Source organism: Pipra filicauda, unplaced genomic scaffold, assembly GCF_003945595.2.
Source record: "Pipra filicauda isolate LSUMZ 115617 unplaced genomic scaffold, ASM394559v2 scaffold35_size7292922_pilon, whole genome shotgun sequence".
Classification (NCBI taxonomy): Eukaryota; Metazoa; Chordata; class Aves; order Passeriformes; family Pipridae; genus Pipra; species Pipra filicauda.
Window position 1 is genome coordinate 3,640,904 of NW_024104487.1, and position 23,685 is coordinate 3,664,588.

Consider the following 23,685-nt stretch of genomic DNA (forward strand, 5'->3'; position numbering starts at 1 on the left):
GAAGAATGGGGCATGGGACCGTGAAAGGAATTAGGCCAAAAACTTCATGAAACAGTGCCCAGAATATAAAAGGAAACTGCACTGCAGTATGAGGCTCCTTGGTGTGTGCCGAGATGATTGTGCATGTTTCTCTAGTGACCTTAGAAATGGAGCAAAGCAGCACTGGCAAAGTCAGAAATTTTTAACATCCTTACAGGAAAGGCCACATCTGAGTGCTGTACAAGTGCTAGCTCACTAGGTTGAAACTCTTCAAGAGTAGTTTTAAAAACAGCCTAAAGTTAGGCTTCCAGCTCCATGCATAGTAGCCTGAATTTTCCAAATGGATTGGGAAAAAGAAAGAAAAGCAATCAATATACGTTAATCCTCTTAGTGTTCGAAGTTCAGAGTAGCAATGGCATTCTTTCCTGTGAGAAACCCCTACTGAAACATCTTGTGTTTGAAATTTTTCCCTTTTCTTTTGTTCCTTCCACTCTCTAGACCCTTCATCACAGGCAAGCTACTCCTTATGCCTTTGTTTCTTTGTGTTGTCTCTATCCCATCCCTTGCCTGGCTAATGGTAAGAGGAAAACACACCATATACAGGATGAAGATTTCTAAACCACATGTGTTTTATTTTGGGAAACAGACAAAATGGGATATTTAATTTGCATACAGGAGTCAAATATGGTCACACATGCAGCATGATTGAAGTGAAATATTAAAAATGGTGAGCACTTATGTTCACAGACAGAGGAATGCACACCTCTGCTTTCCTAGTTCCAGTACTAAGCAGATGCTTTAGCCAGCTTCCTAGCTTCCATTTCCTGCTTAGCCTTTTCTCTGAACTCTCTTTCTCTCTCAATGAGAAGTACTTGTTCTTCTTCCCACTCCTTTAGCTTCTGCTCATGTTTGGCAATGTCTTCCACTTCACATGCTGGCAGCTTTTCCTTGACAAGTTGAGTGGTCAGGGTTAACAGGCTTTCAGATTCAACCTTGCCAAGTGAATGCAGCTTGGAGTACAGCTCCTGTCATAACAAGAGATTTGGTAGGGAGTGTGAAGGAAAGAGCCAGTCAACCACAGAATAATCAGCCACAAAATACTTCCCTATAACTGATACATCACTGTTTGCATTATTATTATTATTATTATTATTATTATTATTATTATCTGTGCTATACAGGCCTGGTAACTATCACATCAAAGTGTCTGAACTGTGGTAATTGGTACCATTTCTTGAAATGCTATTATCAAGAATATTATTTTTTGAACAACAAAACTAAACCAATGAACTTTTAGTTTCATTAACCACTGAAAATGTCTTCTTTTTCCAAGTTCATTTATTTGATATTAACAAAGATCAGCTGACCAGTCAACCATAACAAATATAATCTAAACACTTTGGTTTTGTGTCTTACCTCAAAACCAGCCTGATAATTTGATCCACACTGCCTGCATCAGCATCCCTCTCAACAGATACATGTAATTTCAAATGTTTTAACAGCATACTAAGTAACTCCCATGGTTCTTCTTCCTAAGTTACTGTGATCCAAAGAGTGACTACGCTTACACAGACTACACAACACTGTTAAGTGATATTTTTTTCAGGGATATTCTACACTGAAACTAAGAGCAGAGTAACTCAGTAAGAAACTGCAGTTTTTCTTTCTCAAGCTTTACTTATCTAGATTTCATGCAGCATATGTTAATTCACTTAGGATGATGAATTATCCAGTGATACTGTTTCTGGCTTTCTGGAATCTTTAGCCTGATGGCTAACTAACACTTCGATTAATTGCCTTAAAAGTCCAGATACAGAACCAAAGAGGAGATGACATTGCACTGGAAGATTCTGTATCCCTTGTTCACTCATTATACATATTTTCCCGATTGTTCTTTTAAATAAAAGATTTTACTGAGCCCAGCACTTGCAGAAATGTTTTAAGTAAGCATGCGTTCTAAAGAAAGGTACATCCATACTTCTTTCATTTGTATAAAACTTCTTGTTTTGCATTGAAGGATAATGGAAAGAAGATGTGGGAATCATTCACCTCCAAACAAAATGGCAGTTCTAGAGCGATGCAGATATCCAGACTTCCAGCTATAACTGAAAGCCTATGCATTGTGCTGCTGGCCCACAGTGTTCCTTTTACCTGAGCCCATGCTGGCAATAATCTGCAAAGGCACTTCTTCTCAGCTCCTGGCTGGAGGCTCTGCCTTGTTCTTAGGGAGGAAACTACTACATCTCTTCTGAGGCCTCTCCAGTTCTCTCTCCCTTAGCCAGCACAACTGCAGGCTTTGTTGTGTTTTATTAGGCCCCTGAAGGTTTGAACTGGACAGAGAGCAGATTAAAGACTCTTTAAAATGCTAGACATGCAGGTCTGAGGGGTTTTTAAGTTTATGATAAAGAATAAAAACAAAGCCAATGTCTTCAAAGCTAATGGACTAAAACCAAATTGAATAAACTTATTCAGGTGTATTAGTCTCTATTTTGTTTGAGGTATCAGTAAGTAAGTATACAAGGCATCAGGGAGAAAAGTGAGGAGACAGTACAGCTTGGGTTTGGGGAAGGAACCTGACAATTATGCTCATGTTTATGGACTAGATATACATTTTAAATGTAATTGGTTTACATCCTTCAGATTCTTACTACTAGACTCTACCAAGGATGTGCTGAAAAGGGGCTTTATGCACTGAACTTGAACAGTATGAAATTGAACTACAGAAAGGCAACCTGGAAACTAGCAGGTCTTGTCTCCTAAGCCATTACTGGTATCACTGAACTTCTGGAATATTCACTGCTCTTCTGTGATATATCAGTAAAACTAATTTAGGAAAGCAGAAGGCTGTATGTCCTGCAGGTACCAAAAGGGCACATTCTTAAATGGCTAAATCATTGATTTTCATAAGCAGTCTCCAGGGCTCTGCATGCAGACAGTTAGGGGAGGTGTTCCCAGCATTTATGGGATGAAATGTTTGCCCACTGATCATTCACAGATGGAAGGAATTGCCTGAGGAGCATTGTACTGAGTAGTCTCAGCATACGGGATCCAAAAATGGGTAATTACAACACAAATGACAGTGTCAGTGTCTAGATTACAGCTCTAAAGGCTTTATCTAGAAAGAGCCAAATGCCCTCAAGTTCTGTTTGTTTCCGTGGAAGTGAAGGACATGTATCTGTATCTGTTAGGCTGCCATGGCTTTTTCAGGTACTTCCACAAATGTTCTGAAGGTTGGTATGAGACACTGAGTCCATTCCATGGAATATAATGGAGGAGTATGTGTGTGTCTGGAGCAAATCCATATGCTTTTCCTTGCATTCTGAGGTGTATGATTTGTGAAAGAGAACTGGGCATGCAGGAGGCAGAAGCAACTGGTTTTGAGTTCAAGGAGAAAGACTGGGATATGCTGGCTAATGCAGGGCTGAACAAAGTGCAACTGAATTGTTTTCAGCAGCAGAAGTTCAAATCCTTTGCTGGGGTTACACAGAAGAGCAGGTGATCTGTCCTGGGACAGCAGCTGTGAATGCACACAGCACCAGGTTGCTTCAGAGCTGCCACCTTCCCTCACACTTGTATGGATTTCTAATGCACTACTGTACCCTGTGAATGACACCTGTAAGTGTCCAGGATTAAGCTGGGAAGAGTGACTACTGCTGTCCTGATGGATTTGAGAGGAGAGTCTCAGAACTCTTTCAGGCTTGGCTGAAATGGCATTCTGACTTGAGAGCCCCTTTTCTCATTCAGAAAACCTGAAAGTGTGGCTTATGGACATATAATTACTGTTGGATGCCTAGACTCCACATGAGGGCTATGTCTTTCTCATATGCAGACCTTCCTGGTGAGACCTTAGGAGTTAAGCAATGGGTCTGTAATTTTTTGGCCCAAAGTCAGGGCACTCACTGCCACACCAATGAATGCCTGAAAGGGGATTAATTATGGAACTTGTGGAAAGGTTGAGGTGAGAATAAAACTACCCTCTTGGCACTGGCCTGTCCCCAATTTAATATTTAGGCCTTGTTTCGAGCACTCTGCATTATTTTCTTCAAGGCTAGACAATGGATAGGCAATGAGAAACACATAAAAATGTCTCACTCCCTCTTTCAAAGGGCACTTGTGTTTACCTAATTCACTGTAATTCATCCAGGCTTTAATTACCACATGCTGAACACTCACTGATTTCCAAATACTTTAATTAAAAAGTTCTAACTGCCTACAAAGCAAGTTTAATATCTAAAGATTAGTGGCAAAGTTGTGTAAATAAAAATTAAAGAAAGGAAAAGTCTGTGTGTGTGAGGTGAAACCATAGGATACTTGTCTTTTAACTTCTGAAATTTCTTCAGAACAGTCTGTATCCAGAACAACTGTGCAAGGTCACAGCCGTCCAGGTGACAGCAGCAAGGGAAACTGATGGGCTATTAGTATTGCTCCTGGAACTATAAATCAGATGAGTTTCAACCTAGTGTATTTGATTTTTACCACAGCACAAATCAGAGACGATAAAATAAAAATGAGCTCATTATATAGCTATGAGATGATCACATAAAATGCACTTGTTATACAGATGCGCTGTAACAAATAGCTCTTTTTCTTACTGTTATCATCAGCATGACAATCTAAAGATAAAAGAGAGGTGATAAAACCTGACTTAATTCCCCAGACTGAAAGTACAGGATGCAACATTTCTAAATAATTGTAGTATACACAAATGGACAATAAATTCAGGATGGTCTCATGCCTATTATAATTAATTTTAATGAGCAAGAGCCCACACAAGGTCAAATAATGGGTCTCTAATGACATAACACTTATGCGAACAGGACTGGATTTATCATTTTGATGTATGAAAAGTGAAGATAAAATCCTAGCAGACAGACAAAAGACAAGTGGCCTTGAGCATTTACATCTTTGCTGCTTCCTGATTGAACAAGTGAAAACGTAAGGTGACATCAGTTTCAAAAACGTCAAGTGGGACTCCTACTAGACTGACACTGAAGGGGTGTCAGTCTATTAGCCACAGTAAGTCAGCATATCTATTTTCTAGTATGTATCACAGAGATATACTACAGCTTAGGATATTTAAATAAATGAAACTCTCTTACTTTGAATCGACTGTAGTACTCAGGTGCTTTAGATTGCTCTGTTTCTTCTGATTCTGCACTCTGTGACTTCTGCTCTAATCCCTTGACTTCTTCAGCAGAATCTGGACCAGGTTTGGCTTCAAGGACAGACTGTAAAATGGTCTCCAGGGCATCAATCTGAACAATCACATTTGTCATGGTAAGCATAAACAGTTTGGAAATACAATCTGAGTAACACAACTGTCATGTATTCAACAACTTCATGAGTTCCTCAATTTGTCTAGGGTTTGTAAGCAGAAAATATGACTGCTTTAGTGTATTAGGCTGAGTTCTTTAGATTGGAGCAAGAAAGATACCTCCAAAACCATACACCAAAAGAGGTAACTCAAAATGGTAGAAGTTGCAGATGTGACCTGTCCTTGTACTGTCACGTATTACAGAGATGCTTCAGAAAATGGAGTAACAGACAGCAGGACCTGCTGAGCAGTGCCCTGCCCTTCTGTTTCAAGAGAGACTGCAAGCCTAGTAATTACGTGAGCAAAAGGGAGGCTCCCATGACCAGGGACACCTTCAGGAAAAAGTACCTAAAAGAGGAGGTGAGACCTCAGCAATGTTTCAGCACATGTTGTGGTGGTTTCTTAAGTTACTCCTAATCTGAGTCCAGGATCAGTCTGATGCCCCACAACATTCCTAAGCCTCAAGTCCCTTAGTCACTGCTGACTTCATAAATGAACTGAACCTATCCACTCTCCCCAAATGAGGGCAATACCTTCTAGAAATCACTCTGTTGACTTTTTGGACCAGTACCACTCAGGACATCATCTCAGAGGGCATAGCTGTGAGAGTAAGAATATGTGGTATTTCATCCTCACTGCTAAGAAGTATGTCTCTGAGCGAGTTCAAAAACTTGAGAAACAAAGGTGTCTTTCCACCCCCACAGACGTGCTCCCTGCGACACAGATCCACATGTCTCTATAGGGAGGGAAAGGCTTAGAAAACATACTTAAATGGTCTGTGGCAATAATACACACTCATTGCCAAGGACATGCCAGTAGAAGCAGTGATTTTGTTCTAAACATTACTTCTGTCTTGCAAAGGCCTCTGAAGTTTGCCAGGCATCTTCTCATTAGCAAGGCACAGAATTCACAGGTTTTACTGGATTTGACTTATATAAAATTCCATTTGTTCAGTGGGTTATTGCCTTCATACTTACAGCTTCTTTGCAGATTTTGCTGTCTCCTGACAATGAAGCCACAATCTCCATCACTTGCAAGGCTCTATTCAAATATCCAGGTGTCCACATCAGTGGCATTAGATTGTATACAGCTCTTAGTCCCTTATTCAACTCCACTTTTCCTGTGATAAAAACATACTTTAGTGTTACTACTTCAATACCTGAGTCTTAAAAGAATCCATATAGGTTGGCTCTGGTTTTCAGAAGTGACAGCAAGAGTCCTAGCTTCTGTCGTAAAAACAACACACTTCTATAAAGTTGCTCTGATTGAACTATTATCTTATTTTATTAAGGCACCTTCTTTTTGCACAACTTCATGGTTATTATGTGCTTGTTTCTGATTCCTCCCCATTCTGCCTCACCTAGAAATTTTGTCCAGATGGAAATCAGACTAGAGTGGCCAGCTTTTCTGGTTGTCTGGCTTTGGAACACCAGCTCTCAGAAGGATGTCTGAAGATGGCAGATAAATGTCTCCTTAGCTTTCAGGGACTGACTGTGGAATGCATGTGCATTAAATCTGACTTTCTAGATTCAACTCCGTGGACTTTAGGCTTTACCCACAGATTACAGCAAATGCTCTGGTTAAGTATACAACTTAGTACCCCTCTTTCTGCTGGAGCTTCCGGAGAGAAAATAGGGGAGACCTGCCAAAATGAAATTTTGGTTCTTGATTTAGGACAATCTGTGCACTGAGGTGTTCACTGACTTTAGCAGGACCTGTGATGTACTGCACCACTGACAATGTGGTTTTTCTTCTGACAGTAACTACTAGAGAACATGAAACTCCTACATAATAGACGAAATGCACATCACATTGCAGTTGATGTAATTTACAATGATTGTCACTCTAAGGCTTTGATTTTGTCACTGTTGATGTAATAAGTAATACCCCTTCAAGTGCAGCTCACAGGACTTGTGTCCAATCTCTCAATCTAATTTGCACTCTGGCTATAATGACACAAAACTATGAAATGCACCTTACTCTTCTTTACATGGAAGAGAACAGTTTAGGAGAAGCAAGGCAATAAGTGCACAGACAAAGTCTATGGACTATGGCTAAACTAAAATAGCTAAGGTGCTTGAGGCCAGTCTGTGCCCACAGACATCTTTCACTCTCTGAGAGGTCGGTTCCATTAGTGTTGGCAAGACTTTGGAATATGTGACATAACAGTAAATAGCTTTTGATCTACTGAATGTCAATGTCATGAAACAAGCACTACTGCTCACAGACAAGAGTGAAGTGCATTTGTGAAATACAGCCACTACTCAACCAATCCATACAACATTAAAAACTCTCCAACATGAATGCCAACTGGACAGCAAAGTCCCTATTTGTATCAGTATCTCCACTGGACTACAAACTACAGCTCTATGGAAAATCCTGCTTTCAAATTAATTTTCACATTTACTGCCCTTTTTGACTGAAAATTAAGTTTTTTGTTTTACAGAAATGATAAATGTGAGTCAGCACCCTAACTCTGCCATCACACATCATATTTTGAGGCCACATTTTAAGTACAAATCCACTTATATTCTCAATAATGCAGTAATGGAACAACAATTCACAATAAATTGTAAATCAATTAATTTCTTTCTAGTAAATAATCATTTTGTAGAGAAGGAAAAAACCTATCTGCATTATATTCCTCTAAAGGTTTAAAGGAAATCCAAGAATTACTTGCCCATTCCCCTTCCCTCCGATTCTGAACATGTTCTGATCTAACTTCTCTTTAATAATATAGCAAGTCATTAGCAGTGAAGACTCCTTAACAGATACAGGATAAAGGCACTATTATCTGCTGTTCACAAACCAAACATTAACTTTACAGTGAGTAGTATATGTTCTAAACATAGTGATTTTCAGGCTGTGCTCTTTGACTTCCTAAGGTTTAAAGATCGTTTTAAGACACTTAATAACTAGAAAAAGAGTCTATTGTCTTTAACCTTAAATTTGTGCCATGGAAATCTGTACTTTTGGGGTATTTCTTTAAATTTGTTGGTCGACCAAGAAATCAATCCTGTGTTCTTTAAGAGTGTTTTCTTTCTTTCAGCTGCCAATCCAAACCTGCAGGGAACCCCAAAGCTGGTTCTGAAGTTGTCTGATGAAGGGCATACTATTCAAGTCAGTACTACCCTCCAGGCTTACAAAAGATTCACTCATGACTCTTGAAACTGTCCTTCCATTATTTCTTTTTTTTTTTTCCTTTGTGTTCTCTTTGATTACACTTTAATAAAGCAAAGATGGCAATTTTATTCAGCCTCTGAAGACACGAGGGAAAAGATGATTAAGGGAGGTGAAACTTACCAAGGAATGCATAGCCATACAGCTGGGAGCTGAAACCCACAGTGCTATTTTGCTTTAGACTCGCAAGCACTAGTGATGCTCCAAGATTTCTCTCCTCTTCCCACTGCAAATAATGTAAACTAAGTAAGCGTTCCTAAACAAACACACAAAAAATGGCAGCAAAGACAGCACGTGGCTTTCATCAGATGTCATAGCAATAAAGTAAAGAATCGTTAAACATGTCCAGTGTTCAGTTACAGGAGCAGTACACATTACACAGAGGAATACCTCTCTTCCCAGAAGACTGTAAAATGTGAGTGGTTGAAATTTTGCATGGAAGTCAATCAGTGCATTTTCTTCAGGACAATGGATTACACTGCTTTACACTGGCCAAGCTCTGTCTCTGTCCTGTATGTCCTACCACTTGCTTCAGGCTAGCACTGCTGAAGAAAACTATTACATGGCTTCTGTACTACAGCAGCCCTTTCTTTAAAGTATGTGGCAAGATATACACTCCACTACCCCTCACTAGAATATGAAAATGCTGAGAGAAGCATATGCAGCTAATGGCTGCTTTGAGTGCAAAATCTGCTCTGTGAAAAGAGCATGTGCAACTCACCAAGACCCCTCCATGCCACAGGATTAAAAGTACAGCTGTCTCTCCAGCTACAAAGATGTACCAGCTGTCTGAGCCAGACCACCAGTGATGGCTAAAGAAGGGCACCTATCAGTAAGTATGTTAAAACCACAAGAGTAGTGTAAATTTTGTTTAGGTTGTTCCACAGCACAGTGCATTTTTCATGACCAGAGAAGCAAGTAAAAAGAGCTTTATTGCAAGTGAAAGGAGGTGAACAACTCCCATGGCTAAGAAAATGAGGAAAAGGAAGCTATAAAAGGCAACAGACTGGAGGAAGTCTGACTATCTTAACACATGGTTTTTGTGACAGGGTACTTCAATGTCTTGTTGATTACCTTATGAACTGAAAGAAATACCCCTGGCGAAGCAGCTTTCTGAAAAAATCCTTGAAGCACACTGAGCCTTAAAAATACACAAAAGTTTCGATCTTCTGGTTTTACTAGAGTTCTCTTTTCAAGGTACGGCATTTTTTTTGTGTCTCCATTCAGGTGCTACAAAAATTTGCGTGTTATTCTCTGACACAAAATACCAGCACCTGACAGCCAGGCAAGGTATTTGCCCAACTCAGAAAAAGCATACAAGGGAACAGGGCTGCTTTGCGCTGAATTCAACACTCCAGGTGAATGTTATAAGAAAATCAGATGCAACTAGAAAAACAGGGCTGTTACCAGCCTAGGTTCTTTTGGGAGCTAGCGGGACTGCTTTGTAGTAGAAGGCAGCAATCATACTGATTATTTACAGCTCTCAAGGAGGAAACTTTCTGGGGAGAGCCAAGACCAGTCCGGCTTTCAGTGATATGTACAACAACAGGGAAATGGAAGCTCCCTATCACCACTGCTATACACACTAAGAACTAATACAGTCAGATTGCCCAAGATTTAGTTCTCAAAGTTAAAAAACATTTCATTAGGCTGCTGAACCCCAAGCTAGAGTCAAGGACCTATCTGCCACAGGACACTGGCTGACCTGTCTTGCACCTTGGGAAAAAAAATGGGATTTTCAGGAGCAGCTGAGCATTTCTCCTTACTCTGTCTGCCCCCACTTCCTAAATCAAACACAGAAAATTAGTGCTGAGCATCATGACGTTTTAAATAGCATCTACAAATAAAAATACTATTTCATTGCTGTCTTTGGATGGGGTTATTTCAAAATGCATATCAAGTAAGTCACAGCTATGTCAATACGCTTGCCTTCAGCATGTTGTATGGTCACACCACTCTTGCTTGCACATTTAGCTTTCATGAAACCCTACATATACTGATAAACAGTTGTCTCTGCAGTAAGGATATGCAAACAGTGTGGACAAACACACTAGAAAAATGAGATTTTCATGCCTACACTTTTCATATAAAAGTGACTGAGCGTACTTGATTTCTGGGTAATGAAGAAGAATATCCAACAGGGCAAATGCGCATCTCTTTTCTTTGGTGAAAACTGAAATTACAACCCAGCTGGGTAAAACTTTAAGACACCTGTAATATGCATTTTGGAAGATGCTTCATGTAAGACAAATGGAGGCTTCAAGCATTTTCCTTATGCATGACAACATGCTATTGAAAGCTTGTGCCAAACTACATGAAAAGTAGCTCCCTAAAAGTGGTGGGCACTGCAGAACCCTTTGCTGACTGAGCCCCTTGTGCAAAGGTAGAATAATGCCACTTCCAAGACCCTGACCTGTCATGTTGACCTTAAACAAGCAAGCTGTGAATAATAAACCCCTCATCCTAGGAGACAGGAGGGGTGTAACAAATTAAGTTTTAAAATGAATATGTATAAGAAACAATACACCCAAAGCCAAATAGGATACTAAAAAACCTAGTGAAACCTATGCTCTATAATTCCACACCACCACCATCATCAACGTTCAGCTTAGCAGGGTCCTATACAATATGCACCATAGTTTTTTTGTGGTAATTGATAAGAGTCTACTTTGAACTATCATTTCATATCCTTCAAATACATTACATCTGAAAATCCCAACACACCTTCCCTTTCAGAGAAAGGAGCAAAAGGCCTGACAAGTGATTTGATGGCTTTCACACTTGGTTGTTTTTTTTTTCCTTTCTTTCTTCTGCAATTGTAAAAAAAAATGAAAGCTATAGAGTATTTATTTTTTCCAGGTAAAGTTAGGGGAAATAAAATATATTCATGATTGAATGCCCAACTGACTGCATTATGACACTCAGAAGTAGAGGCTTTGTGTATCATTTTGAGTGTGGTCAGCTTACCGCATGATCAGACTTGGTTGCCAGATACTGGTATAAAACATAGAGAGAAAGAAGCTGTGTTGATAATTCATCAAAACTTTCTTGGAGCATGATCTCTGTTACTACTGACATAGCATCTATGGAGGAAAACAACACATAATCAGCACAGCTCCCAGTACACAGTTGCCTTTTGTACCCACTTATGTTCCCCCATGCTTTATTGCTGTAGTATGCTTTGAAATAATTAGGGAGAAAGTTAAGCATTTCTTACATCTAGAATACAACTACAGAATTAGTCTTATTCATTAGGGTTATTCAAACACACTGCAAGAAGGAAGAATGGGCTGATAGCATGAAACTACAGCAAAGGAGCTCTCAAAATCATCTTAGCTCTACACTCTTCAATTGGCCCTTCTTTGCTCAGCTCTTCAATTATTAACCTTTAAAAAAATATTTTAAAATTATTTCTTTGTTCTTGTGTTTTGATTACAAACAAGAGAAGACTGGCTTAACTTCACTACCCTTAGGGTGACAGGAGAGTACAAAGGACCAGAAATGTTGTCACAGATCACCCACAGCAGTCTTCTCTATTCAGCAAACAATGCTCTGAAGGAGCTCTGCAGGGAGTTCCAGTGACACTCCCTGTCAGAAAGGACAGTTTGTTAAACAAAAGGCCTTGAGTCTCACACAGAAAAGAAGTATGGATGAAAAAAGGGAGAATTCAAAGATGGAGGTGTGTCTCAAAATAAAATAAATACATGTATTAATTTGCCATTTAGCATAACCTTCAGGATAAAAGCTGTTGTTCCTTTCAGTTATTTGTTTTACAAGAGCTTTATGCAAAGGAAAGCTTACTGTAAGTCTACAGTACTAGGAGACCTGAAATGAAATTAAAATCTTTAATATGTCATCAAACACAAGAGGATTATTCATCTGAACATTTAAACAGTCAGTAGTGAGATGTACTCCCAGCATGACAATTCAGCATAGCTGGCTTGCTCCAGTGACAGACAGAAAGCCTAGACAAAGTTTAGATATGTAGCTTTTTGAACAGCTAAACGTATGGAAGATGAACACTACCAATATGCATTTTGATTCTGATAACATTCTAATTAATTGTCACTAATAACTCCTGTGACATTATTAGCACATAAATCAGACTTGTAAAAACTGAAGAAGATGGTTTACATTTGTAATAGGATTAATAACAGTAAAAACTGTGAATCTTACATGTTTCAAAATTCTATAATGAATAAAAACCCAACAGAAATGAGAGATAAAAATGCAGAAAAATAGTTTGAAGGAAGGAGAAGGCACGTTTTACCGTGACTTCAGAAAAAACACAGCTAAAAGTTGTTAATTCAAAGAAAGGCTCTGCAAATATAAGAGCATACAACAGAGGATTCAGTATCGGTACATATTTTCTTACCTTCATATTTCTTCTGCTTTATAAAATAATCCAACAAAATATTGAATGTAAAATTATCTGGAAAAATTCCATACTGAACCTAAAGAGAAGAATGAAAAAGCTCAGTGTGCAAACGTGCTGTACAAATCTTCCCAAGCACAGCCCTACAGGTATCAGAAAGACCAGAACCATGGCGCTGCACACTGCTGCAATGTACAGTCAAGCAACACAAGGAGATTAGTGTGCCTCCTGTGATGGAGACCTTCCAGCTTTTGATGCACTGCATTTGTTTTGGCATTTTATCTAAACCTTTGGAACCAGGAATGGCATTGCCTGTCATGTGTTTTATGCCTCTTCTGCACCTAGCATGTTTTGGACACCAATGCTCTTTAAAACCAAAAAGCTTCCTGGGAAAGAAGAGGATTTTAAAAGCTGTAAAGAGATAGAGCTAAAATTCAAATGCAACATTAATTTTTATTTTGACAAAGAAATATCTGAACTTAAAACCACAGTGTACAGGACCTGGCTGCAACAGGAATTCCAGTCAAGCCACATTTGTCTCAAAAAGCTGATCAAACATATTCATGGCTTTTCCTTTGTAAATCTTACTTTGTTTTTTAATGTGTATAAGGCTTTGTCTTGAGCACCATATTTCAAACACTGTCTGATCCAGCTGTGGATGGTCCAGTCTCTCAAGTACCAGCAATTTGGACTATGACGAAACCTAAAAGATAATAAATAGTTCAGGTGACAATATGACTCTGTTATCACAGAAACAAATTCTGTAATCAAGATCTGTGAGTTTCAAAACCCCACCATTCATGAACTCAGATACAAATCTCTCTGTGTTTGCCTTTGCAATCAATCATTGCTCTCTAAGGAGTTCCAGATAGCCCTTTCAAGTAAAAAAAATGAAACTTTAACACCCTAACAGTATGTACAAAGGGGAATCTGACCTTTTCACAAATGTATAATATTTTAAACTTCTCACTTTCCAGAAAGCCTACTGCTTTTCTCCTGAAAAGATGAATACCATAAAATAACAGCTTGGTATATATATGAAGATCAACTTCATATATAAATACTGCTATAAATACTGTGGTGTTTTTTAACCTTGTCCTTGTGATTCTATAATATCGTATTGTTGCTGGTCTCGTCAAAGAGATGTGACTGATGATATCCACAAGTATCAGAATTACATCAAAATATAACTGAGTCTGAAACTTTAGAGCTTGTGTTATCTGGTCCCTCCCATACTCTCTAACTCATGCCTCACTTTACCACTTAAGAATCCATTATGCCTCAACACAGGTCATCCCTGGGCTGCTTGCATGCTCCATTTGCCTTAGAAATCTTCATCAGTGAGGTAAACCTTATGCAAGGGGAAACTCTGCTGAGAGCCCTTCCCCACCCCTCTGCACTGACAACCTACTCTGATACATCTCATGTCATGGCTTCAGCAGTATTGTCAGGCAACCTACTCCAGTGCTTGACCAATTTGTAAAATTGAATACCTTTAAGTTCAGCCTCTTTTATTTCATCCTTATTCACACACATGCACTTTGCTCTGCATTTGGAGAAGTGGTGACAAAAAGCACATGGAGCTTTAACTTTGGCCAACACTCAAACACCTATTATAAGTCCAATGTTAGAAACTGCTGCCTTGGTCCTGGGCTGAATTTCACACCCCAGTGTGAAGAGATGCATGCAGTGTTTCTCAGTTCAATTTGTATGCATGAAAAATAAGCACAGAAATGACTGTGAATTCCCTAGAAAATGCCAATGACTGAGCTGAGCTCATGTGCAGATGCCTGCAGCCCCAAGCCAAGCTCCAGCACCACTTAGAGGCAGGGTTGACTCTTCCATCTGAGTGAGCATGCTTTCCAGAACGTTTATCAGATTAACGTGGCCACCAACTCCCTGTCCCCCTAAGTAAATCTCTTGTCTGTTGCTGAGGGCTACACAGATAACCAAGCCTGGAAAAGTACTGCAGCCTAGAGAGCCTTCAGAATGAAGGAGACATCTGTGCCAAAAGCAGAGCTAAATCACTGCAGAGTCTAAATATATGGAGTTTTAAGTGGCACATGAAATCTCCCCATTAAATTAGAATTTAATAGACAAAGAAAAGCATGCTTTGAATATTACATTACAACATCCACTTTGTTGCTGTAATTGCTTTCCATTTTCTTCCCTCTGGAGTTCAAACATACATTTGCTTTCAATAAAGTCCTGTATCAATAATCCTTACAGGAAGCATCAATTACAGGAATTTGGATTTAATCATATTTTGATAAAATTATCGAATTGCTACAGACTGTTTCACTAGCAATTTAAGAAGGGTCAAACTGGAACACCAGCACCCAGCAATAAAGCTGCTAGCATCTTTTAAAGTTTTATTAAATGGGTAATATAGTTTCATAAGAGGAAATAAAAGACTCATCTTTCAAAAAACATGACACTGATGCTCTCAAATACCTAGGACTTTCTTTTAATAAAATCTTTGCAGAAGGAAAGTAAGCAGTAAAAAAACCCCAAACAACCAAAACACCAACAAAAAACCACAGCCAAAGGTTTTTAATGGGTTTCAATATTCAACTCTTTGCAGAGCTCTATTTATTCTCTTGAGTACACCACAGTGAGAGAGAGCATCCCAATACCTCCTGCACCTTGGGCTTGCAACAGCTTACTGTAGTGATGAAAAGCTTCTAGGTTTAAAGTCAAATTGCACTTGGACAGAAAAAGGCCTAACAGGGATGCAATGCAGTCTAGAAACAGAATGAAACTGATCCTCAGTCAACACTCATCGCTGGAATCAACATGCACAAAATTCAGAGGCATGATATAAAAACTCTTAAAAAATCTGCATGAGCTTGGTAGGGCTGGGAATGATTTGAGTGCGCATGTGTATGGTGACCCATAGGATATCTACCTCATGTATTATTACTGTATGTATATTACTATCAGGATTTTTTGCTCAGACCAGGTCTCGACTGTACTAGGTGCTATGCAAATGAAAAGCAAATAGCTTCTCAGTTAAGCAGTTTTCTACTTAATTCTAACAATCAATTACAAAGCAGTTGCATGGGAATGAAGAGACGGGACTGGTGCACGAATGCAACATATAGGCACGTACAAGATCCTCAACACTAGACACTTCCATTAATCCATGATGTAGGAGAATTGGAAGTGAAAGGGAAACAAAACAAGTATGCTGCAATCTTTGATTGTTTCTGATCCATTTCAGGCTGAGATAAGCTCTGTCTCTATTCTGCTAGCTGAGAAGATAAACCAACAGTTATCTGGTTTTACAGTTGGAATCAGGGAAAAGAAGAGGTTGCTCATCATTTTGACAAGCATTAACATCTTCTTCCTTCTCTTTGTCCACAAAACAGGATATAATTACGCAAGGCAATATGTTCAGGGACAGATGAAAAGAAAAAGGAAGCTAAAACTACAGAAAGCGGAGGATTCAGAATGCATTAAATAAAGGACGCCTCTAGCAATTGCTGTGTATTTAATGGAAAAACCAGAAGGTTATCTTGCAGATGCCTGATGCTGAAACTCATTTTTCAGAGAACTAATAAAAACCCAAGAAGAACAAGATTCTTAAAATGTGTTCAGAAAAGACAAGGAGAAGCAACTGTAACAGTATTAGGGAACCTCTCTGTTGGTACACTTCAATGTTAATGGCTGAAGAATCAATACAGTCATCCTTTCAGTCATTGAGCTGAGAACATCTGCCCCCACAGAAAACACAAAGAGGAATATCTGTAATACAAGAAGATCCTGAAATATCAAGGTCATTGTGAATCTAACAGCAAATAACGCAGTGGTTCTAGAATTCTCCTTATTTTGAAAAGTTATTCAAATCATGCAGTCCAGAAGCTCAATTTTCACCTACAGTTGCTTTGTACTCTTGCAAATGATTATAACATGGAAGAGATACAGGGAGCATATTGCCACAGTACAAGGTGACCAGAACATTTTTAGCCAAGCAATTACACTCTTGCTCACAAATTGGCCAGCACCTTGGGCTAAGAATACATTGTCTGTTTACTAAGTTCCTGCATAAAGCCCTATTGCTTATCATTTACAACAGTGCTGAGGTACTCATGCCGTGTGAAACAAACTGAAAAATGAAAAAGTTTAACAGATGCTGAGAGCGCTTCATGGAGTGCTGTAGTACTACAGCAAGCATGACTTACTTATATTGGTGCCCTCACACACTGCAGAAAAGCTGAGTTCCTTCCCTATTTACTTCAAAGGTTCTTTCAATTTTGTTTGGTGCCATCAAGTGGTGATGCACTCTTGTGCTGCTTTCACACACCTTATATTATTCCCAAGGGAAGTAATACAGCAACCCTGAGAGCAAACAGAAGCACCTCTTGCTGGATCATGTTTTTTTCTGTGCACTTGGTAGAAGGGAGTACACTGCTTTGGGGACAGTCACAAATGAGGAAGACATTGAAGGAAAACTTGCTGGATTACAGAAGAGAAAGTGCTGCAGAAGTAACATACTACCAGGAAGAGCTCTGCTGTTCTCTTCCCGGTAGTACAGAGGGAAAGCCAGCTCAGCAGATCAGTTCCAATTCTCTGCTGATCAAAAGCTCCATTTTGTACTCTGTGGCTTTCTTAAGGGTTGATTCAATTCTTGGTACCGCCAGAGGCTATCCTTGTGCAAGATACTATTTTTTCTCCTCCCCTTCCTTTCTCCACATTTACCTGACCTGATGAGAAAGTACCTTGTAATGATCCACACATCCTAACTTCCTACTTGCCTTACTTCTTTTAGAACTAGAGAGAAATACGGGTCTGCATGTTCATTTGCTTTAATCAGGAGGGGGAAGAGTGTCAGATTTCTTCTCATTCACATAGAATTCTAAAAAGTCCCAAAGCAAAACGTAATGAGACTTAAAATGAATAAATATAGTAAGAAATACCTCTGCAAGCCAAGAAGAAGTTCTCTCAAGGGAACAAATCCAAAGCAACTCCACATTTTACACCAGTTATACAGGGCTGAGAAACTCCCTTGCAAGGTATGTTTTTTTTTCTTCTCAGGCACATTTTTTAAGCTACAGTGCATAATGATCAAATGGATTCCAGGCAGGCTTAGCTTGGAAACTGGAAGGCTGTCATCCAAAACTCTCCTTTTGTCTGTCATTTCAAGTCACAGCCTTGGGGGAAATCATCTGCATTTTAAATGGACCCAGGGGCATTGCTCATGTGTCGGTGTCAAAGGCAACAGCCCTGAAAAAACAATCATTATTGACCAAAATTTCCTTTTAAACATGAACAAAACTCTGTTTTTCCATCTCTTCTTTGCCTGCATCTTAGCCTTCACCTTTCTTTGTATACATCCTTTCTAAAATTTCATATATAAACCTATCAATCCTACAGGAAATGCCTCACACATTAACCGCCTACACTCAAAAACAGAGGGAGCACTTTGCTTTTGTGTTAAAAGAAAAAACTCAAGTAGCATATGTACTATAAGAAATCAACTATCAAAAGCAGTAATAAGACAGGTTAAAAAATTACACATGTCAAGGATAACAGAGGATAGTCTAATGCTGAAGCAGAATCTTATACAAGTAGAGAACTGGTTTGCAGACTCCCTGGGAAAAAGCCCACACACAGCCGCTATTCTATTTTAATTTTTATTGACTTTCCCCCATCTTTTATTTTGAACTAATTTACTCAATTGCTTTGATGCTAAAATTAATTCTTCTGAATTAGGTTCACTCCATCCCCACATGAACGTGTATTTCTTTTGAGTGTTTTTTTTGAGGACTTGCACAGAGCTCTAACACCATGATGAATGTCTGATAAAAGCACCAAAACAGACCTAAATCATCAGATATGGAGAAATCACAGTACAGACAGCACAGTCAAACATCAAGGCTGAACAGGAGACTTAAAGGATATTTTTAGTTTTAGGTCTTTTTTCATTTTATACCATATTCAGCTTTTAATTCTGGTTCACTTCAATGTTACAGATTTACCTTTCCTTAACCCTTAGGCTTGGTAATAAGACTAAATCTGGAAGAGGACATATTTTGGGTCAAAGTACATACTACGCAGTTATTGAGGAAGACTCAGGATCACTCTGGTAACCACCCTCTCCTATCAACTGAAGGGAGAAAATTCACCATTCAGTAGTCTCAGGGTAGCTACTGCATTGCTCAAAACCACATTTGCGCACAGAAAGCTCAGCTTTGCAAAGTCTCTTTCTAACAATAACTATCACATAGCAATCAACCATATGGCAGCTAGGATGTACTTTATCCTTTACTGACCTAGGTACTTTGACAGTTTTTAGTGCTGCTTAATAAATGACAAGCTGAATTTCTGGTACAACAAGCATTTCTGCCCATTGTTGTCAATCTCTTCTATCACTAAATGCTCTTCCTCCTTTTGATGAATTTAAGGCACCCTTGTGAGTAAAACAGGAACAGCCTTAAGGAACAGCCTCAAGGAACAGCCTCATTATGTTAAAAGAAAAAACAGTATCAAAGAATTGGAAAATCCTAGATAAATGTTATAAATTTCAAAATAATGGACAATGCCCAAGCAGTTTACAGCAGTATGAAAGAAATGCATTGACTATACCTAAATGGATGTAAGAACCACCACAACATAGTAACACAACAGATAAGGAGCCTACAGCAAAGTTTAAAGCAACTTATTGGTATTCCTGGTACTGCAACAGTTCGAAGCAACTACTGGTATTTCTGAAAAAATACTTGAATTATTTACCAGTCTTTCCATCCAGAGGCAGTGAATATAACAGAACTGCAGTGGAGCTGCTCTTCCAACCTTCCGGCACCAGGTTACACCAGGCAGCCTTGAACCCCTCCAGAGTCATTAGCAAAGCTCAGAGGAGGAATACTTCAGACTACTCAATCAACTTCAGCATCCCATGGGCTCACCTCAAATGTCTAAAACCTTCATTCTAATCAGTTCATAACCAGACTGAGAAAGCAACGCCAAGGCTCAAACAACATACACTCTGTACGCTCTTTGTCCCTGGGAAAATGCTTCCAGGCTGTGCTTCCTAAAAATCTCCTCTAGTCATGGAGTTTCAAAATACTCCAGAACTTTGCTTTCTCTGGTAGGACACCAATGAAGTTCACTTCTAAGAAGAACACAGGTCAGGATTTCTTCTTTGTCAGCTTGGTTGAGCATGCTGTGCACACCTCAACAGGCCTTACCTAGCTAGAAACTAAAGGTCTTAACATCTGAAAATCCAGTATCAAAAGAGAAGTCTGCCAGCTAGCTCAGTAAAACTGGTCGTTTGGGTATCCTCAGCATGACTGGTAGATAAAACAACACTGTTACCAAAAAAAGGTGGTGATGCCTGGTTTTCATTTCATGCAGAAAATAAATTTCTAGACATTCAGAAGTTTAATTTCAAATGCAAACTATGAAAAAAGTAACCCCCTTTTTTGGTTTAACAGAATGATGAGGTGAACTGCAATGAAGGAAACCAAATAAACAGACTCTTTCACGAGTATTTTTATTTTTCTCCTCGTCCTAGGATAATAGAATTATCCACCGCCCTTCACCTCTCCTACTCCTTTTTTAAAAGACAGTCAGGAAGAATCCAGTTTTCTTCTCACACACATGAAGAATATATACTACTTTCACCATAAAGCTGAAATTCACTCTAAGAGCAACAGTTAAGATGAAAAAGGAAAAGTTGTATCATAATAATAACAACAATAAAAAGCCCAATATTTCCTTAAACTATTGACTGTACAGGACACAGCTTTTTGTGACAAATACTTCTGGACTTACAGGTTAAATTTCTGGTTTTGAATATAAATGCTACTAATAATCTAGTGATTGCATAGAGAATATTATAGGCTGAGAAAAACATAGAAACGATGAAGTGAGCTGTTGCCATAGTGATTCTGATAAGACACTCTCTAGTGCCCTTCCTTGTCCCCATGCAACCACAATAAAGCCTAATTTAAAACCAACTCTCCCATTAATTATATCTTTTCCTGGTATCCTGGCATACAAAAACATAGAGAAATTAAGAACCATACAACACATGTTTCTTGCTTCAGGTAATTTTTTTTAATCTCAGCAATTTCCAAGTGTGTCAGGACAAAACCTGCTGCTTAAAAGCTCAAGAAAGGGTCAGTTCTGCTGGAATCTTTTACCTGTGTCTTTGAAAACCAATTAACACAAAGCTGTAAAAAATGGCATATATCAGTTACGTAAGTTGTCAAGTTAAAGAAATAAGGTTTTCATATTAAACATAAACATCTGCAACAAAGAAGTCAAAACACCTGATACCTGTAGTTTCAGCTACAACCACTGTCAAAAAGGCAACCATTTCCAAAAGGTCAACTATTGGTGCACAGTCAGGTCTTGGCTACCAGGTAGTTCACCATTAATCTGTTTACTTCTCATGTCACGTCTCAATGAGCAACAGCTTACTGGTATTTTTTTGTTCTTCCAACCATGCATTTTCCTATGAAAATACTTCTAGCAATGAGTAACAAAAAATGCTCAATTCCTTCTTAATACGTTTTTACCTGTTCCCTAACCACTGTAAGTTACCCAATGAGAGCACTTCAGAGGCTTATATTCAGCATATCTCTTAGTACTTAACTTCTCCTAAGACCACTGAGACAGAAATGTCCTTTATCCATATTGTGTATCATGTCAATCACATGGACCAGGAAATGAATCAAGGATAAACATGGCAAAACTGGATCAAGCATTTTGTCAGGCAGTTTGAAATTTGTGGGCTCCTACCAGCTTTGTTACTGTTTTACTCTTTCCAGAAAAAGATTGTGCAGTCAGATCTGTTATTTAAAGAGAGAGACAGCAGGTACTTCCCTTTAAGTACTGCATGTACTGCAGGACAAATATTCCCTTGCGTAGGTAGCTACAAGCTGCGCAGTAAAATGAGGTTGTGCTACCCAAAACAGGCAGAGGATTTCATAATGCAAAGGGATATTTTGTAATTTTTCCCCTTTTGAGACAGGAATACAGCCAAGACTGCTAGTTAGAAATACAGTGGTCACAGCACCAATCCTGTCTGCTTTCAAGAAGCGTTTAGACAACACTCTGAGGCACATGGTGTGATTCTTGACCTGCATAGTGCCAAAAGTTGGACTTAATGATCCTGATGGGTCTCTTCCAACTCAGCATATTCTGTGATTCTATGATAACCCACTACTGGTTTTGGTTCTGCTGATGATCAATCTGTAATGCAAGGCCAGGATGTCCTGCTACTCTGTCTTATTGCAGTGGCCTACTCAGATCTTGTATTCAAGCCCTAAACTGACACTTAAAAGCACACAGTTCTGCAATCATGGTACAGGGCTCTTATGTATGTCATATTACCCACTGCAAGAGGGAATAACATTACAACTATGTGGTATTTACATACCACACTCATTTAAGTCTGACTTTCTTTTATTTCTCTAATGAATCATGACTTTCAAAATAACACAGTAGTATCTTATGCAAGAGGAACTTGCCACTTTATGATTTAATCTAGGCAAGGGAAACTGCAAAAAGAGGTGATCACTGGAGGACAGTAATTTGAATTAAGACAAAAAAAGAAACCCCTTTGCCAATAAAGCGGACAGTACCACTCCCACTGCAAATGCTCCTCTGTCGTGCTCTCACAGTACCTGCCATACCTTGTCCACCCCCAGTTACACAGACCAGCAGCCAGTCTGGTTTGTCAGAGCTTTGGCACAAAAAGTGTGGACAAGGTGGAAGGTGATGGTGTCCATTTTACTCCCAGATGTCTGCTGCCAGAGGCCATCTAGTTTGCTTTTAGCTTGATTTAGTCTAGCTCTGCTCACTCCCTAATGGAACTTGGACTGAAGAAAGGAGTATTTTTCCCCTTTGTGAAACAAAAACAGTAATGACAGAAGAGAGATCAGAATTAGTTGACTTTAAAGATTAAAGCCAGCTTTATATCCCCACCAATTCTTGAAAAAAAAGATTTTTCTCATAAAGGTGAAAATCTGCTTGAAAGCCAGTTGCCAAAATCTGTACTGCAAGCCTGACAAGCCCTAGAGTGAAGAGAGTGGAGTGGGGGTGAAATAACCAAAATCCCTGTTCATTTTTCAGCAAGAGAAAGGACTATTTATTGTGTCTACATTTACAGCTGAGCAAACAGGAGTTTCTACCAGCTGCTCTCTAGTATATCCCTTTCCAATTTTAACAACAAACCCAAGAAAGCATTCTTTGTTGGCTGATTAAATGTTCCCTGAACTAGATCCTGGATCAAATCCTCACCTGGTTCAGAGAGACAATATGTGGTTCCCCCTCAATCAGCTGAGGACCTGGCACATCACACATGCACATGATCATTAATTAGACTAAAGCTGGGAGGCAAGGACAACCTCAGCACCTTTCAAAGATGTGCAGCCCTGCACCCCACAGGGGTAAGTAAGGGTGGTGAAGATGGAAACCAACCACTGAGAGCTGCCACACTTTTACTTCTGAAACCAACTCCATATTGGACAAGCTCCCCCAGGCTTTCAAACTGATGTAGCAAAGGGAAGACAGAGAGGCAGCTGGAAAGCCTGGGGACATTCTTCTTCAGGGACAGGGGACATGTCAGGATTTTAGGAAATAGGTAAGGGGATGTGATTAGCTAATAAGAGAGGCTTGGACTTCTATCCAAGCTTTTCTCAACCCCATACTGTTTTCCCCTACCACCAATGCCCTCCACAAAAAAACTCCACGCAACCAAACAAAACAACAAAGCCACAAACAAACAAAAAGGTAAGGAAGGGATTAATCTGCCTAGGAACCAAAGATTTACCAAGTAAAGGTCAGAAATAGAAAGAAATAACAGAGTCTATGGCAGAAGGAACAG

General features: G+C 39.2%; 1 protein-coding gene across 2 annotated transcripts in view; it reads right to left on the reverse strand.

Annotated features, from left to right (window-relative positions):
- Positions 1-584: 584 nt before the first annotated feature.
- The window catches only part of MRPS27 (mitochondrial ribosomal protein S27), a 39,268-nt gene continuing 16,167 nt past the window's right edge, over positions 585-23,685 (reverse strand). The window contains exons 5-11 of one of the 2 annotated variants that reach the window (XM_027752197.2): positions 13,437-13,551; positions 12,849-12,927; positions 11,441-11,556; positions 8,597-8,699; positions 6,271-6,413; positions 5,079-5,234; positions 585-1,004 (exon numbers count right to left, since the gene is read on the reverse strand). In XM_027752197.2, coding sequence (XP_027607998.1) covers positions 765-1,004; positions 5,079-5,234; positions 6,271-6,413; positions 8,597-8,699; positions 11,441-11,556; positions 12,849-12,927; positions 13,437-13,551 — 952 coding nt within the window. In that variant the 3' untranslated portion in view covers positions 585-764. Of the gene's footprint in view, positions 1,005-2,168; positions 2,310-5,078; positions 5,235-6,270; positions 6,414-8,596; positions 8,700-11,440; positions 11,557-12,848; positions 12,928-13,436; positions 13,552-23,685 lie in introns of those variants that run through there. The other variant, XM_039384566.1, reaches the window with a different exon arrangement.